The sequence below is a fragment of the Coregonus clupeaformis genome, chromosome 7 (assembly GCF_020615455.1).
Source record: "Coregonus clupeaformis isolate EN_2021a chromosome 7, ASM2061545v1, whole genome shotgun sequence".
NCBI classification, from domain to species: Eukaryota; Metazoa; Chordata; class Actinopteri; order Salmoniformes; family Salmonidae; genus Coregonus; species Coregonus clupeaformis.
In genome coordinates this window covers 2919398-2938406 of record NC_059198.1, presented here as the reverse complement: position 1 = coordinate 2938406, position 19009 = coordinate 2919398, and the positions used below count along the sequence as shown (strand labels likewise).

Below are 19009 nucleotides of genomic sequence, written 5' to 3'. Positions count from 1 at the left end.
CCTCTCTTCCAGCCGCTGTCATTCGGTTCGTATTGTTTGTTGTCATAAAGATGGAGTTCTTACTGGGCAATCCGTACAGCACTCCTGTGGGACAGTGCATTGGTAAGTTACCAGCTATGGATGCTGTTTAATCAGGTTTTATAAAGTCATAATGTAAGGTTTGAATGTTGACTTATTGTACGGCATTCAGAAGCACCAGTGACGAGCTAAGCTAGCTAGCCACCTAGCTGTAGCATCATCGGCCAGCTACACATAGAACGTTATAAATATATCGGTTCGCGGCTACCCATGCATAAAAATAAAGTATTATTGTTTGGGGAAATGACTTTAAACCTTTCCCTACAATCTGTACTATCAAACTGTTGTTGTTTGAGTGAATTGATTCTGAATATCCAGATCATTGATGGGATAAACTAGCTAGATAAACTGTGGATTACAGTTCGCTAAGCTAACTGGAATCAGGGCAGCACATTTCCTGAAAGTAATCATTTGTTCCAAATGAAGCGAAATGATTTCACAAGGGTGTTTTCTACTGGATTCTCCTTTGTTTTGAAACGCAATGATACAACAGCTGGTAACAGTTTTTCAATTGAAATTGTTCATCAATGTGCTGTCTCATTTGCCAATTAGTGTTTTCCTTACATGACACTGACTAGTGTTTTTAAACGAATTAATTAATTCACATTCGAACAGTTGGTCTGTATTGTGTAAACTCGTACACACACTCAGTGGTACAGTCATGAAATTGATTATGGAAGGGAATAAACGGGAAGATACGTCATTTGACCTTTGACTATGCTGGAAAGTGCAGACAAATCACAATGGGCTTTCTCACAAATACTGATGACACATTAGCAAAACACCCTTCAAAGATGATTCATTGTCAGTAACACTGCAGCTTCACAGTTCACGTAGGGCCTTACTTCTATTACGAGAAGATAGACTTGCATTGTCAAAACCACAGGCCAGGTGGCTATGTTTGCCAGCTTTTCTGCGATTACACAAACACAGCTTACCTTGATTATGCCAATAAACACTAAATAGTGCCCTAGGTTCATACTTAGGCCTTATAGGGCATGCAAAACATATGCGTAGTGAATGCCTGATTTGATAGGCTTGGTCCACTGTGTAGTGTGCATAGATATTCTACCTACTGTACTAATAACCAGCTTTACGAACAACTCTAAGGCTTTTATAATCATAGTCATAATATCTTAAGGCTCAGTTAGCCTAGTTCGTTTACCCCTGCAACAGGTGTAACTGGCTCAGTCTGTGGACATTTCCCCAGGCCCTGCTCCCGGCCTGTGATTTGGGAGATAACAGAATGATAATAACTGAGTGATCCCTGCGGTTGGGATTGGTCTAGATGTGGTAAAGCAGGAATAGTTTTTCACTTCTAGGTCAGGAGGGTCTATTATAAACCCTCTGCTAGCGTCATTATAGGCTAGCTGCTTTTGAGGACTGTTTAACAAGTGTGGACTTCTAAGTTCTGTGGCTATATACTCAGCCTTGCGTTTTATCACTGGTGATAATTTCCATAAGCATCATTGTCTCTTACATAGTTGGTTGGGAGTCTGACTACCAGAAGGAGCCAACATTGGCTATTATTCAGATATAAAGCACTTTTCCAGAAACTCCCATACTACCTCACCTCAGTTCTACATTGGAAATCTAGTAACTATAAGACTCTAGACTAGTTGGTACTAGAGGTTCCGCAGGTCTCCTCTGAGTTAGGGAAGACTGCTTTCAGTTACTATGCCCTTCTGGTCTGGAAGGACCTACAGGTCACTCTAAAATGTGATTATTTGGTCCCAAAAGGTGAATTTGTTGTTCTCAGGGCACCATTGCAAATGAGACCCTGGTCTCAATGGGTTCCCCTGGTTAAATAAAGGTTAATAATAAAAAAATACAATGGACTGTTGCCAACCCCAGGTGGTGCAGACTGTGTGATAAAGTGTAGTCTGGCCAGAAAGAGAGTGAAGCTGAGGCTGGGCTGAGATATGATGTGGTTGTGATGAGTGGATGGGACTGGGCTGAGGCTAGGTAGGGCTGTACTGGGCCTATGTACCCTCAGGCAGGGACAGTGTGCTTCATTGATAGTCACTGATTATCTAACAGCACGTCTACATCCACAGCAAAACTATTGAATTGGCGATTGCACGAACAATGGAACATGTCAGAATGCTAACCAGGGCTCAGTGGATAGAATAGTTAGGCTATAAACGTTTTATAAAGGCCTTAGCTACAACTATATAAATATCCTATGTTATAAAGGTCTTTGTACTTTATCATTACAGCTCAAGGCCTTAGCTACAACCATAATTATCCTATGTTATGTTATAGGACTGTACAGGGCATAAAATTCACTTTTTGGTCCACCAGCCACTGTGGCAGGTAGATTAAGAAATATATCATCCACTCAGATTTTTTACCAGTTGAATAAAAAAAAAAAAACTGCTAAAAGTACACCAACAAAACACAAAAAACAGATGAGCATGCTTCGTAAAACAATACTTTAAAAAAATGAATATTTCACTCAGCTCTTCACGTGTGCACAGCCCCCAGCCAGGCAGTGTTGCAGCGCGAGGTGGAATAGGCTATATAGCAGGGGTATTCAACAAAATTTAAAAAAGGTCCAGTTAGAGAAAATGTTTTGAAGCAAAGGTCCAGAAGATCATAATGTCTAACAATTTAGTGGTATATATATTTAAGTAGCCTAGTAGTTCTGAATGTAATCAATAACTGACCGTCTAATCAAATTAATTCAGTACAATTCAAAAACTTGTTGACAATATTTATTATCACGAAACATAGAACTGAACATTAGGGTTGTCCTCGACTAAAGAAATTCTTAGTCGACTAACACTTATATGAGTTTGTCGACTAATCGATTAGTTGATTTAATCGACAGAGCTGTGCAAGACTAGAAAAGCGCAATATAAATGTAGTTAATTAACCATCTGTAAAACTGAGTTTCTCCGAAATTAATCCTGCAAAAGCACCACTTTAAATCTCGTGTTCACCAGAAATGTTCTCATAAGTTACTTGGAAATGAGTAATTAAGCATGAATAAGCATAAAAATGACTTATCGACTAAAGAAATCTTAGTCGACTAAGACCAAAACGACCGATTAGTCGACTAATCGACTAAGAGGGGCAGCCCTACTGAACATATATGTATGACTGTAGATATGTACAATGTGCTCTCATTAATTAACTAAATAAAACTAGGGCTGCATGTCAAAATAAGAGAAAATAAATAAAATGTGAAAATTGTGCATTTTCAAAAAAAGTGCTTAACTTCAGAAAAATAATATAAAGGGAGGAAAAGTTTGAATTTCCCCTTTTCTGTTTCACATCTTGACTCAACAGTCTCAACCAATTTTACAAATAATAAATCTCAACAGATCTTAACAATTGAACAGTTTTAGAGTATCACTTTCTTCCCCTCATATCCCACTCCACCATGTTTTTGCTCAGTGAGAGAATTGAGCTTTAGCCTGTCTTGCCAGAATTTTAAACCTGGGCTTGAATGGAGTCAGGGCCATTCTCATACACATGTGAAGGTGCTCATTGGTGAGCCTGGAACGATATTTAGTTTTAATTATGTTCATTGTGGAGAAAGCTGCCTCGCAGTTGTATGTGGAGCCAAACATGGTCAAGATGTATAGGGCTACTTTCCTCAGACCCGGGAAAGCAGTCTCAGGGACCATTTGGAACCAGAAAGTGGAAGGGTCAGTTCTTACAAACTGCTCTTTCAGGGCCACATCTGCTTGGAGATCAACCAATTGCATCTGGAGAGACCCAGCATTTACCCATTTAAAGTGCTGTGTGACTTCCTTTGAGAACCCCCTGACATCTGTGATCAGAAATGGGTTCTGAATGAACATGGTGAGCTGCTCTCCAAAGCTGAAGCTGTCAAAACGGTTGCTGAAGTTTACAATCAGCTTATCAATAAAATCAACAAAAGAAGACAAATCTCTCTGTCCCTGAACCTGTTCCTGCACTGCTGGGAAGTGTACACAGTCTCCCTGCAGGTCTTCCTTGAACACTTCAAGTTTCCTCTGAAAGGAGCGAACAGCTGTCATCAGTTCACAAATTGAATTGTCCTTGCCCTGTAGCCTCAAATTCAGTTCATTCAGATGTGACGTGATGTCAACCAAAAAGGCCACATTATCCATCCATTTCTCATTTTCTAAAAAGAGAGAAAACTGTGTTGCCTTCTGACTGCTTAGCTCTGCCAAAAAGATGCTAATTCCCCTCCTGATGGACCAAAAGCGCTCTAGCACCCTGCCTTTGCTGAGCCATCTCACATTGTTGTGCAGCAAAAGATCATCAGCATTGGCATCAACTTCTCTGAGGAATTCCCTAAGCATGCGATGCTGGTAGGAAGAGGATGCCCTGAGAAAATTTATCATTTTCATCATTGTATTCATCACCTCAGCATGCTCATCTGACAGGGAGGCACAGAGGACAGATTGATGAATGATGCAATGGTAAGATAAAAGCTCAGGATTGTCCCCTTTCAGTCTTGCTACAGCTCCTTTTTCTTTCCCTATCATAGAAGGGGCTCCATCTGTGGTTATTGAAACCACTTGTTTTGGCTATATTCCTCTTTTTGTTAACATCTCCTTAATGGCCAGGTAGATATCCTCTCCTCTTGTACTGGTCTGAAGGGGAGTGACACCTAACATGTCTTCACAGAATGTTTTCTGGGCTGTGTTGAAAAACCTGGCAAACACTAACAGCTGAGCATTGTCACATATGTCAGTGGACTCATCCACAGCTAAGCCTACACATGGTGCCTTATGCATGGCTTCATCTAGCTGGGTTAGCACATCCTGAGTTAATATTTCACTTTTCTTTGTGGCAGATGATGCTGACATGGGAATTTGCTTTATTTTATCACAAAGCTCATTTTTTTATTTTCCCTCAAGTAGTGTTTCAGCTACTGCACTCATGCATTCTTTGACAACCCCTCCATCTGTAAATGGCTTTTTGTGTTTACCCAAAATCCAAGAAACTCTGAGGGAACACTCAAGAGCACGTTGTTGGGCAGTGAATGTGTTGCTCAGGATCCTGGTGGACTGGTCATATTGGGCTCTGAGACTACTTACTTTCTGTGATCTCAATTCAGATTTGAGTGGGTACGTTTGTTCAAAACCTTTATGTTTTGTCTCATAATGGCGTTTCACATTGCCACTTTTAATAAGTGCCACGGTTTCTGCACATATGAGACACACTGGTTTAGTGCTCCCATTGGGAAGTATGAACAGAAATGAGTCTGTCCATTCTGGATTAAATGCTCTGTTTTCATTGTCCACTTTTCTTTTTTTGGAGAGTGCCATTTGTTCCTTATTTTCTCTAACTGTTACCCTTTTTCTGCCTCACTCGTCTGTTTCGCTCCCTTTCTCCGTCTCACTCATATTTTCGTCAACTTTCTCCGTCTCACTCGTATTTTCCTCAGCTTTCTCCGGCACACTCGTCTGTATCTCTCCCTTTCTCCGTCTCATTCGTCTGTTTCTCACTCGTCTGTTTCGTTCCCTTTCTCCGTCTCATTCGTCTGTTTTCGCTCCCTTTGTTTTCTACATATATCGCTATCTTTTTAATCCGACTTTCTTTTCCTTGGTAACTTGCCTCTAAAACTCTCATCTGTCTGCACTGTAGAGTCCCAATGTTTACCGCCAGGAATGCAAAGACTTCATTGGCTGAGTGTTATCACGTGGGATCGCTTAACTCACATGCAATTGGTCGGTGAGTTTCCTCATTCACAAAACGAGTACCGTAAAGACTACAAAAGCTGTGCATATTAAAATAGAAGCGCCCCGTCAGGTTTTAATTCATAATCTTTTGTTTTGGTCCGGGTCCGTATGGGACGGCTTCTGGGTCCGGATCCGGACCGCGGTCCGCCTGTTAGTGACCTATGCTATATAGGATTCGTAGTTCATTGATTTTGTGCAATTAATTTACCAGCTATGAAACAAAACGGCAGAAATACTTTTACAACTTTGAAAAAAACTACTGGAGCATTTATTTTACTATAAATGTGATCATACTTGACTTGCGACTGCGAGTGAAATGCTCGCATGTGGAGCCCTGACCACCCGCCAATGTGGCTGGTGAAATAGACATCTTACCCACCAATGCCAAAATCTACCCACATTTGACAGGTGGCAGGTGTTAATTTTAGGCCCTGATACTGTATCCTTACAGTTCAAGGCCTTAGCTACAACCATAACTGTCCTATGTTATAAAGGTCTTAGTACTGTATCCTTACAGCTCAGTTGAGATCTTGTATAGCCTAGCCTAACAAACTAGATATAAGACAAGGTGGGGGGTAAGCTGTCCTCTCTGCATTGTCTCTGAGAGAACTGCCTAGGAATTCACCCAGGCAGATTGCACAAACAGTTTCTCATGCATTCAGTCCAGTTTCTCATGGTTAGGCCTAGCCTATTTCCGAAGATGAGATATCGATGTCTGAAGCTGATAATATCCACAGGTTATTAGGCCCTAGTCATGCATCTGTGTGAAATCGAATGGGAACAGGTCATGGGTCTACTCTTGAGGAAGGAAGTTAGCCTGGTTCCAGATATGTTTGTGCTGTCTTGCCAACTCCATTGGTCATGGTCACAATCTGGGACCAAGCTAGAAGGAAGTTGGTCTGAAGAGGTGCAGAAGAAGGGTCTTTCATTGCTGTGAGTGTAGCCTACAGGCCAGGGTGTGGCCCCTTGCCCTGCTTCCCTGGCCAGCTTGGTGCCAAGTCATCCAAGATGGCCGCCGCTGAACACCACCACACCAGCTAGGCTAAGTCACTACTACCATCATCGTTGTCAGCTCCGAGAGAGGTCTGCTCAGGTCACTGCCCACTGTGCCCAGCAAGCAGCAGACTGGATCTTTAATTTCTTTAGGAACTACTAGCTTTAAATAATAATCCCCAGTGTGTTATCTCTCTGGTTGAGTGCTCACTGTGCTGTCCATATAGCCGTCTGTCTGTTCATATAGCCTGTCTGTCTGTGTGGATGCAGAGCTGGTAGTGAGAGTGGTACCCAACACCACAGTACAGCAGCAGCAGGACAGGGGAAAGGGATCAGGTTCACTTCTCACAGAGGAAATGGGAGAGCACTCAGAGACAGGGGGCAACAGAACAGGCAGCAGCCCTACTGATGAGGTTTGCATTGTGAATCACTTAATTCTCCTTTCTCATTACCTTAAGTGGCCTGACAGGCAGGGGGTGGATGGGATGAGAGAGAGAGGGTGGGTGGATGGTGTGTGTATATGTTTGCGGTGTGTGTGCATGTTTATGTTGGTGTGGGTGGTTGGATGGTGTGTGTGTTTAATGTTAGTGTGTGTGTGTGTGGCTTGAGGTTTGATACTAGTGAAACTACTCTGTCTCAGAGTACAGTTAGCCTAGATGTTGTGACTCTATCTCTTTCCCTTTAGCTGCTGAGGAGACAGAGACCATCATAGAGGAAAGCAGCTAGACACATCCTGGAGGAAACAGAGCATTCTGCCTGCCATCCCCATCTCCATTAGTGGAAGGGTTAGTGTAGCTAGCAGGCCCATGGATTTGTCCCTAATGGGTTGGAGCACTGTCTGGTAATAAGCCCTCTGACGAGATGTTGAAAAGAAGACAATAAGACACAGGGATGGTTCAGTAACCATGGATACACGTTTGGGTTATATAATGAGCCAATTTCAAATGTCTATCTCAGAGCTATGCATTAGTGGATTAAGGAATAACAAATAGCCGAACATAACCTATTTTCTATCTGGGAGTAGGCTACAGCAGGGTTTCTCAAACTCGGTCCTGGGGCCCCCCCTGGGTGCACGTTTTGGTTTTTGCCCTAGCACTACACAGCTGATTCAAGTAACCAACTCATCATCAAGCTTTGATGATTTGAATCAGGGCCTAAAATTAACACCCGCCACCTGCTAAATGCGGGTAGAATTTGGCATTGGCGGTAAGATGTCTTTCACCAGCCACGTTGGCGGGTGGTCAGGGTTCCACAGTGCGAGCATTTCACTGGCATTTGTGAATAAAAAAATATTCAAGTACGATCACATTTATAGTAAAATAAATGCTCCAGTAGCTGTTTTCAAAGTATTTCCGCCGTTTTGTTTCATAGCTGGTAAATTAATCGCTCAAAGTTGAAGAACTACAATCCTATATAGCCTATTCCACCTTGCAGCACTGCCTGGCTGGGGGCTGTGCGCAGGTGAAGAGTGAAAGATAAATGTTTTAAAGCGCTGCGCACAGGCATAAAAGTTGGTCTAATTTACTTCAAACGAAAGTCTACTGAAGTGAGACTTTGTCCTTGTTTATTGCCTATTTACATTGTTTTGTTCACAAGCTAGGTTGTTTTTCTATGTTTGAGTTTCAACTGCTAGGGAAGAGAAGACAATGCTTCTACTAGTCCAACTAAATCTCACAGGCACACATTACTCTAGTCGCATTTGTTCATCTGTGATATTTTGGTTAAAAGACTCAGGTCACAAAAAAAATTAATTAAACAATATACCACATGAGTTACTTCTTACTAGTAATACATGTATTATTTTAGAAACATTACAAAGCATGTTCTTCAGTTTTTTTGTGTTTTGTTGGTGTAATTTTCTTGGCCCAAAAATATTTTGGCTGGTAAAAATGTAGGGAGGGAGGGAGAGTGAGAGGGATGAAGACAGACAAAAGGGGAAAAGATGGAGAGAAAAGATGGAGACAATAGGAGATAGTGGGACAGAGAAAGGAAGAGGAAGAGAGGGAGAGAGAACAGACAGTGAGCAAAGAGGGATTTGAAACAGAGATCTGTGGCATTGGCAGTGGATGGCACAGCCTGCCGCCTGTGTGGTCACGTGACTGGTTGTACTGGTTTCACTCCATGGCACTGGGACACTGTCTGGGGGTGGGGCCTTGGTTGAACTCGAACCCAATCAGTCTCTCTTCTATTTGGAAAAGCTCTGGTTGCAATGTCTATCCTGTTCCATGAATAGGCCTCAAAAAGGATGACTCTGTATAGGGCTGTTACGGTGACCATATTACCGCCACACCGGCAGTCACGAGTCATGAGGGCAGTCAAATTCCACGTGACCGTTTTAGTCACGGTAATTAGGCTTCTCCAAGCTCTGATGCTGCTGATGGTCATTAGTATCCTACCAAACTTGCTAACTGCCTGGTACTCAGTACTCTATTGTCCCTCTAATCACTCTGACATCAATGCAAATGTAATCAAAAATCTTATCAAACACTTAATGAGAGCTCATGTTGCGCAACATTTCTATAGGCTATGCAATTGCGTGAGAAAACAGAGTTTTGATGGCCTCTATTAAAAAGAGTAGGATCCCATCAGCTTTCTATAGGCAAGGCCTACTATATTTATTTCTCAACTTTCCTAATATTAAGCACATTGATTCTCTTTACAACAGGAGTATAGGCTACCTGGCTGGCATGAAAATGAACCACGGGAAAAGCGTCCTACATTTGCTATTTAAGTGCATAGATGACATTTATTTTTCCTGTGCCCCTGTTTCGAGATAGGTGCATGATAATGGTCCATTCTAAATCAAAACAAATTTCACTCATATATTATTTAGTATATGTAAAGACAAGATTAAATCAAGAATAGTCTGATGGGTGACAATATTAGTCTATCACTTGTGAATTATATATTATCACTTCTCAAATCAAATCACATTTTATTGGTCACATATTTATTTAGCAGATGTGATTGCGGGTGTAGTGAAATCACTTGTAAATGATACAAGAAACAGTGCATGCCTTTTTTTGGTGACTTTTTCTAATCATAGTCGCACACCTCATGTAGCGTAGCCCATAGGCATAAATGTTTTGATAAGGTTTGTATCACAACTAAAGTGGCCAAATAACTTCTTAAAATGAAGCACATTAATCCACTTTACAATGGGTGTAGAGCCTAATTGGCATACACACGCAGCGCGTGATTTTCAAGTTTGAGGAAGATTATTTTTCACCATAAAAATGCACCTTTATAATAAAAGCATTACATGCATAATCACATTGCGGTCACTTTTGAGAACGGTGTTTTATTGCATTTTGGAACATGCGCGCTTATAGCCAACTGCCGTGTGCGCATTGCTGCGCTTATAATGTGAAGAAATAAACTATTAGGCTATCAACATTTTAAGCTAAACGTTCTGATCTGTTCTGATCATCCTCATTGCTTAAAACAGGTTTTTTGATGCTAGTGGTTGTATTAATTTGGGATCTATCGCATCCCACAACTGTCCCAGACTATGTTTGGAATATTTATTTCTCGCACAGGATAGAATAGGTCAACTTTTGTACCATGGGGGATAGTAGATTGACATAGGCTAGTGCTTTTGCTGTTTGTTAGGCCTACTCATCTTGTTGGCTGACGAAAAGTAAATGTGGACAGTTCTTCCAACATCTTTAATATGCGCCACGGAATTGGATAAGGACGCGCGCAGTTGCGTCCCCGATGTGTCTGTCTTCACTTGTAGCCTGTGAGAAGGACCTGATCACGTGACGGGCATTGGCTCAACAATAATTGAGCTATCTGAGAGAGCCATGTGAGTGAGAGGTGCTTCGGAACACGCAGCCGGGAGAAGGGAATTATAATTATTATATTCAGCCCAAGGGCACAACTGCCACTGGCCACAAAAAGCATTAATTATTTTAGGGGGCATTACGGCCACACAAAGGGGATGCCGTTGGGAAGTTCCAGGCATTATCAAGTGCTTGTCAAATTGTGAATGAGAGACTGATGAAGTGTGTACAGCCTGAGCAAAAAACAAAGCAGAGCTCATGCCTTTCATGTGACTTTTTTCAAATCATCATTAGAGTCGTATCATGCAGCCTTAGAATGTATTAAAAATCAAAACATATAGCCCAACGTTTGTATCACAACTAAAGTTGCATAATTAACTCTAAATTAAGCATATAGGAGTACCTATTTCATTGTTAACCGCTCAACACAGAAGAGCTGCATGTGCGTCTCCCTCAAGTCATTTGGAGAAAATATCCTTTCTGTTTTATTCAGCGATGTTCAATTGTGTTCTTCATACTATAAAATAATATAAAATAATGCCACGGAATTCGAAGCAATTGTTGTCTGCTAAATGAACTAGTGTAGCCCACAGCCATATGGCATTGCCAGATCAGGACCTAACATAAGGACAACTCAGTATGGTATTATGTTCTTCAGAAATAGATTACATTTTCTTCATATCATGTTTCTTTAGACCTGACTGAAATAAATAATGGATTTATTGTGAAGGTGTAGGCTATATTACACAGATTTATTGGACTAAAATGTAGACGTTCCAATGGTCTGCATCAGTGGCTTGTAGGCTATGCGTGGAAGCCAGGAGATGCTAAATGTGTTTATGTTAATTAACGGTCAATTACCGTGAGACCGGCAGTTATTTGCTTGCCAATCAACGGCTGACAACATTTCATGACCGCAACAGACCAAGCTCTGTGTTACTTTTTGTCATGAAAAATAAGGGATGAATAGGTCTGGTCCTTTCCTTCTCCCTTCCATTTACCTCCTCTTTCTCACTCTCCGTCTTTTCCTCTCTCTCCCTGTCTGTCCGCTTTCCAATCCACTTGAGGAGATTACGTGGGGCGTCCCAGTGGAGATAGCAGTGGTTAAGACTTAACAACACTTAATGCTCTGCTGTTCACACACTGGGCCTGAGCAGCTAAAAACAGTCTCTTGCTGTTTACCTTGGCTTCTCATGTTCTGACATGTTGTCAACAGGTTAGCAGAATACGGTCTTTGTGTGCACAGGAAATACTTTATTTGAGTAATATTTAGATTAGAGGCGGCGTGTGTATGTTCGCATACTGTGTGTGGGTGTGATTGAAATGAGAGAAACAGACACCAAAAGCATCAAAGTCCTTCACATACAGTGGCCTCTCAGTGGTAGACTGTGTGATCTGACGGGTTGGAAGGAGAGGGACGGTAGAGATCATGAACCACCAGTGCCTCCAGGCTGACCAGGCCAGAACAGGACACAGCCCCAGAGAGAGGCCCCTGGCCTGGGCATACCACTCTGCTCTGCGCCCCTGGGCTGGAGGTAGAAAAGCTCTGACTGACTGAGCCATGAGCTAACCTAGAGCTAGCCTAGTCATCATGACTAACTTTTAAACATTTTAACTCTTAGCTTTGTGTTTTGACTCTAAAAACCTCTAGCTGGCTCAGTTTCCTTGTTTTCTGCCAGCCAATACCAGGAGGGAGACTAGGCCTGCATCCCAAATTTCATCCCATTCTATATGTAGTGCACTACTTTTGACCAGGGCTCATAGGGCTCTGATCAAAAGTAGTGGACTATATAGGGAATAGGGTTCCATGTGGGACACACACAGTTCTTTAATCCTGTTTCATAGAGGGATGAATTCAGCATGGTAATTGGTCGACACCAGTGGTAGTAGACTTCTAGACGTCAGCTCAATTATGTCATTATAAAACTTCACTGTTACTGACTGTGTTGAAAAGCCAATAGCCCAAATCCTGTCTGTCACATGTTTCCCTTTATTACATTTCCTCTCTCTAAGACAATGCAGAGATAACACCCATGGTCCTGTTTGAATAGGCTTAAAATGCATCCTTCCATGACGTTAAAATGCATCACACATGACGTGATTGGTGAAATCAACACCAGTAGAAGCCTTGCTCACACCTGTCTAAGCAGGTTAGATCATCAGACTACTTCTAGGAAGGAAGCAGGAATGCATTTTTAACATCCGAAAAGGCCTAGGCCTATGCTACAGTTATCAAACGAGACACATCAATAGCGAGAGATTGGCATGCTACAGGAAACGTGTTACTGTTATCACATGTTTACGTGCTTGGCTACACAACTTTTCTCATGCCCACAGTAATTTTACATAAGCCATGGAGTTTAGGTTAATTAGTGCGGCTTGTTGAGGTAAGGGGACAGGTCACAGCGCAGTTGGACTGAAATATAACCCAAGGCTTAGTGGACAGTGGGTTGGCAGAGTACTGACTCTAGGTCAGTTATAAAACCTGTTTTACATCTCCCATCTAGTTAATCAATCAATTAGGCCTAATTTCTTTTATTAAGCTATTTTTACATCAGCAGTTGTCACAAGGTGCCCAGCCTAGACCCAAAAGAGCAAGAAAAGCAGAAGTGAAAGCACCAGGAAAGACTCCCTAGAAGGAATAAACCTAGGAAGAAACCTAGATAGGATCCAGGCCCAAAGGGGTGGTTCATCCTTTTCGGGCTGTACTGGTTATTCCCATGGGGCTAGGTGTTGCTCACTGCTCTAGGGGCAACTTCCTACTACTTAGGGTCTTCCTTGGTCCAATGAGCAGGCTTGTTTACTTCCTGTTGTTGTTGACTTCCTATTGTTGACTTCCTGTTGTCTTTTCCAGAGAATGCCACGGATGGCGGCCTGCAGGCTGAGGACTGGACCCTCAACATGGAGATCTGTGACATCATCAACGAGACGGAGGAAGGGTGAGCTACTGACTACATCACATACACCAACACTTTCCCCTGACTGATTGACTAACTGGCTGAAAGACGGACTAACTGATTGACTAACTGGCTGAAAGACGGACTAACTGATTGACTACCTGGCTGAAAGACGGACTAACTGATTGACTAACTGGCTGAAAGACGGACTAACTGATTGACTAACTGGCTGAAAGATGGACTAACTGACTGAAAGACGGACTAACTGATTGACTAACTGGCTGAAAGATGGACTAACTGATTGACTAACTGGCTGAAAGACGGACTGACTGGCTGAAAGACGGACTGACTGGCTGAAAGACGGACTGACTGGCTGAAAGACGGACTGACTGGCTGAAAGACGGACTGACTGGCTGAAAGACGGACTGACTGGCTGAAAGACGGACTAACTGACTGAAAGACGGGCTAACTGATTGACTAACTGGCTGAAAGACGGACTAACTGATTGACTAACTGGCTGAAAGATGGACTAACTGATTGACTAACTGGCTGAAAAACAGACTTACTGGCTGAAAGACGGACTTACTGGCTGAAAGATGGACTTACTGGCTGAAAGACGGACTAACTGACTGAAAGACGGGCTAACTGATTGACTAACTGGCTGAAAGACGGACTAACTGATTGACTAACTGGCTGAAAGATGGACTAACTGATTGACTAACTGGCTGAAAAACAGACTTACTGGCTGAAAGACGGACTTACTGGCTGAAAGACGGACTTACTGGCTGAAAGATGGACTTACTGGCTGAAAGACGGACTTACTGGCTGAAAGTGCAGAAGTACCTGATGGCCATCGTTTCGGCGGCAGGTAGCCGAGCAGTTAGAGAGGCGAGCCAGCAACTGTAGGTTTGCCAGTTCCAGTCCCTACACCCAAACGAGGGCATTGCGTTCATCCACCTCTGGCCTGCTGGCCCCCCTACCTCTGCGGAAGCACAGTTCCCGCTCAGCCCAGTCAAAACTGTTCGCTGCTCTGGCACCCCAATGGTGGAACAAGCTCCCTTACGACGCCAGGACAGCGGAGTCACTCACCACCTTCCGGAGACACTTGAAACCCCACCTCTTTAAGGAATACCTGGGATAGGATAAAGTAATCCTTTTACCCCCCCTTACCCCCCCCCCAAAAAAAAAGTGGTTGTAAAGTGGTTATCCCACTGGCTATAAGGTGAATGCACCAATTTGTAAGTCGCTCTGGATAAGAGCGTCTGCTAAATGACGTAAATGTAAAGACGGACTGACTGGCTGAAAGACGGACTAACTGACTGAAAGACGGGCTAACTGATTGACTAACTGGCTGAAAAACAGACTAATTGGCTGAAAGACGGACTTACTGGCTGAAAGACAGACTTACTGGCTGAAAGACGGACTAACTGACTGAAAGACGGACTAACTGATTGACTAACTGGCTGAAAGACGGACTAACTGATTGACTAACTGGCTGAAAGATGGACTAACTGACTGAAAGACGGACTAACTGATTGACTAACTGACTGAAAGATTGACTAACTGATTGACTAACTGGCTGAAAGACGGACTTACTGGCTGAAAGACGGACTTACTGGCTGAAAGATGGACTGACTCACTGCTTGCCTTACTGACTGACTGAACAAGTCACTTGCACAAACACAAACCACGTATTACACTCAAAAATAACATACAAATAGTGTGCACAAATACAATACAACTTTATTGTCCATTAGTTACAGCGAACAACAGACATTTGTCTTCTGCTCTGCTCTCAAACGCCCTACACGGCACACATCACACATACAGTCGAGACAAGCACAGGGTCAAGCTGCAGTGCAGACAGAAGGGAACGGGAAAATGCAATTTTTTTAGCTTAATGAGATGAAAGTTGTTGTTGACCCTCCTGAAATCGGTTGAGTCTGTTGCTGTGGCCTTTAGGAACAACTGGAGGGATTCAAACCCTCTACAATTCTTTCCTCTTCCCCGAATCATTCTTCTGCTTCCCCTTTCTCTCTTTTTTCTCTCCCTTTCTGTCTCTCACATTCCTCATGCCCACGTGCACTCAAGCTTTGGCACACACACACACACACACACACACACACTCACTCACTCGCAGCCCCAGTCAGTCTATTCTGCTTGACTGAACACTGGACTGTCTTGTGTTCCAGTCACAGTGGTTAACAGGTCAGGTCTGACTGTCTACTGGCTAGCTGTCTGAAGTCCTGGAAGAACACAAGACTTCAGTACAATTCAGGGGAAAAAATGACCCATGTCTATAAATCAGGTTGAGAGAATGCCAAGAGTGTGCAAAGCTGTCATCAAGGCAAAGGGTGGCTATTTGAAGAATCTCAAATATAAAATATATTTTGATTTGTTTAACACTTTTTTGGCTACTAAATGAGTCAATGTGTGTTATTTCATAGTTTTGATGTCTTCACTATTATTCTACAATGTAATTTTTTTTTTACAAATAATGAAAAGCCCTGAGTAGGTGTGTCCAAACGTTTGACTGGTAGTGTACATTTGGAAGGAATGCCAGATAGCAGCAAGACTAACTTTTGAGGTCAATTATTATATAGTCCCCCGCTCACTCTCTTTCCACTAATGCTGCTTATCAGACAGATAAACAGACTGCCTACGTGAAACTTCTGGAAGTGGAACTTTTGACATGAGGTAGCACACACCAGTATTCCCTAAGTTCCTCTCTTTCTATAGTCTGTTCGTGTCTGAAGTCTGAAGGCCTCAACTCCCTCCCATAGGAGCCACTAGTGTCAGTGAGAAAGCATATCAGTGAGAGACTGACTGTCAGTGAGACTACTGCCTGAGCACCACTCCGTTAATGTTTTATGCACTGCATACACTCAGCCGTGGCTGTCACAGACAGTGATATACACACTCTCATCTCTCCTCTGAAACATCACAGAGCTCCAGAGTTCATTAAGAGGTTCATGGAAGCTCATTACCTCAACTGTAGCACAGAGAGAGAGAGGGAGAGCTTTCTCTATTAAGATTAGCTTTGATATTTCTATAGGGCAGGCAGACAGGCAGGCAAACAGACAGGCAGGCAGAAACAGGCAGGCAGGCAGAAAGACCGATATACAGGCTCAGATCTATGTGATGCTTTTTTTAAGGCCAATGCATCTGATTTTATTTCAATGTCAAATCATTTCTGGGTAAAATTAAGTACAGTGGCTTGCGAAAGTATTCACCCCCCTTGACATTTCTCCTATTTTGTTGCCTTACAACCTGGAATTAATATGGATTTTTGGGGGGTTTGTATAATTTAACATGCCTAACACTTTGAAGATGCAAAATATTTTTTATTGTGAAACAAATAAAACAGAACTTGAGCGTGCATAACTATTCACCCCCCCAAAGTCAAAGCTTTGTAGAGCCACCTTTTACAGCAATTACAGCTGCAAGTCTCTTGGGGTATGTCTCTATAAGCTTGGCACATCTAGCCACTGGGATTTTTGCCCATTCTTCAAGGCAAAACTGCTCCAGCTCCTTCAAGTTGGATGGGTTCCACTGGTGTACAGCAATCTTTAAGTCATACCACAGATTCTCAATTGGATTGAAGTCTGGGCTTTGACTAGGCCATTCCAAGACATTTAAATGTTTCCCCTTAAACCACTCGAGTGTTGCTTTAGCAGTATGCTTAGGGTCATTGTCCTGCTGGAAGGTGAACCTCCGTCCCAGTCTCAAATCTCTGGAAGACTGAAACAGGTTTCCCTCAAGAATTTCCCTGTATTTAGTGCCATCCATCATTCCTTCAATTCTGACCAGTTTCCCAGTCCCTGCCGATGAAAAACATCCCCACAGCATGATGCTGCCACCACCATGCTTCACTGTGGGGATGGTGTTCTCGGGGTGATGAGAGGTGTTGGGTTTGTGCCAGACATAGCGTTTTCCTTGATGGCCAAAAAGCTACATTTTAGTCTCATCTGACCAGAGTACCTTCTTCCATATGTTTGGGGAGTCTCCCACATGCCTTTTGGTGAACACCAAACGTGTTTGCTTATTTTTTTCTTTAAGCAATGGCTTTTTTCTGGCCACTCTTCCGTAAAGCCCAGCTCTGTGGAGTGTACGGCTTAAAGTGGTCCTATGGACAGATACTCCAATCTCCGCTGTGGAGCTCGGCAGCTCCTTCAGGGTTATCTTTGGTGTCTTTGTTGCCTCTCTGATTAATGCCCTCCTTGCCTAGTCTGTGAGTTTTGGTGGGCGGCCCTCTCTTGGCAGGTTTGTTGTGGTGCCATATTCTTTCAATTTTTTTATAATGGATTTAATGGTGCTCCGTGGGATGTTCAAAGTTTCGGATATTTTTTTATAATCCAGCCCTGATCTGTACTTCTCCACAACTTTGTCCCTGACCTGTTTGGAGAGCTCCTTGGTCTTCATGGTGCTTGGTGGTGCCCCTTGCTTAGTGGTGTTGCAGACTCTGGGGCCTTTCAGAACAGGTGTATATATACTGAGATCATGTGACACTTAGATTGCACACAGGTGGACTTTATTTAACTAATTATGTGACTTCTGAAGGTAATTGGTTGCACCAGATCTTATTTAGGGGCTTCATAGCAAAGGGGGTGAATACATATGCACGCACCACTTTTCCGTTATTTATTCTTTGGAATTATTTGAAACAAGTTATATATTACACCAATTTGGACTATTTTGTGTATGTCCATTACATGAAATCCAAATAAAAATCCATTTAAATTACAGGTTGTAATGCAACAAAATAGGAAAAACGCCAAGGGGGATGAATACTTTTGCAAGGCCCTGTACATTACTGTAGTAATAGTTGTTAATTAAAATGGTAAGAAAGAACCAAAAATTGCTTTTTAGCAAAAAAATATTTCTCAAGCAAGACTTTTGCTAGGACCTTATGAGAGCTGGTCTGAGATAGGGCCTAATGGGGGGGATATGTAACCTGAAAACTAGCTGTTATTGGTTTGGAACTCTTTGTTATTGGTCTATTAACTTATACTGCTTAGTGATCTCACCAGCCAAGCCAAAACTCCAAACATGCAAAACCTGCTGATTTTAGAAGGTTAAAAATTGAAATTTACACAGGACCAACAACTATAAGGACATAACACTGATCACATTATTTCAAACTTTTACAGTGTTAGTTTTATCAGCTGTTGTACAATATGAAAAAAAAAAAACTGAGTTTTGACTGCACTGGGCCTTTGAAGTGTGTGTGTTTTAGACTGTCAGGTAGTAAACAATGTGTGGTTGTTGCCCCACGGAGGCAAGATATTTACTGCTAGTTGCCGGAGGCAAGATATTTACTGCTAGTTGCCGGAGGCAAGATATTTACTGCTAGTTGCCTTGTGACGTCCCACCTGCACACGGCTTCATACAAAATCAACAACACCACAGCTAAGATGGTTTAGGTCAATAAAAACAACGGTGTGAGTTGAGTTGATAGCATGACCAAAGTCCTATGCTAATCTAAGAATGCCATGCATACTTTTACTTTACATTTAAGATTAGCTGCTTAACCATATAATTACTTACAGGATGCTATTTAACAGGATCTCTG

At 42.5% G+C, this 19009-nt stretch overlaps 1 protein-coding gene and 1 long non-coding RNA gene across 4 annotated transcripts in view; both read left to right on the top strand.

Moving 5' to 3' along the window:
* The first annotated feature begins 6 nt into the window (after nucleotides 1-6).
* The window catches only part of LOC121568815 (TOM1-like protein 2), a 42803-nt gene continuing 23800 nt past the window's right edge, over nucleotides 7-19009 (top strand). For all 3 annotated transcript variants that reach the window (XM_041879254.2, XM_041879252.2, XM_041879251.2), the window contains exons 1-2: nucleotides 7-102; nucleotides 13395-13479. In XM_041879254.2, coding sequence (XP_041735188.1) covers nucleotides 51-102; nucleotides 13395-13479 — 137 coding nt within the window. In that variant the 5' untranslated portion in view covers nucleotides 7-50. The remainder of the gene's footprint in view (nucleotides 103-13394; nucleotides 13480-19009) is intronic.
* LOC123491182 lies at nucleotides 4264-5498 on the top strand. Its single transcript, XR_006661160.1, has 2 exons — nucleotides 4264-5090; nucleotides 5277-5498. It is a non-coding gene; the product is annotated as an uncharacterized LOC123491182 (long non-coding RNA).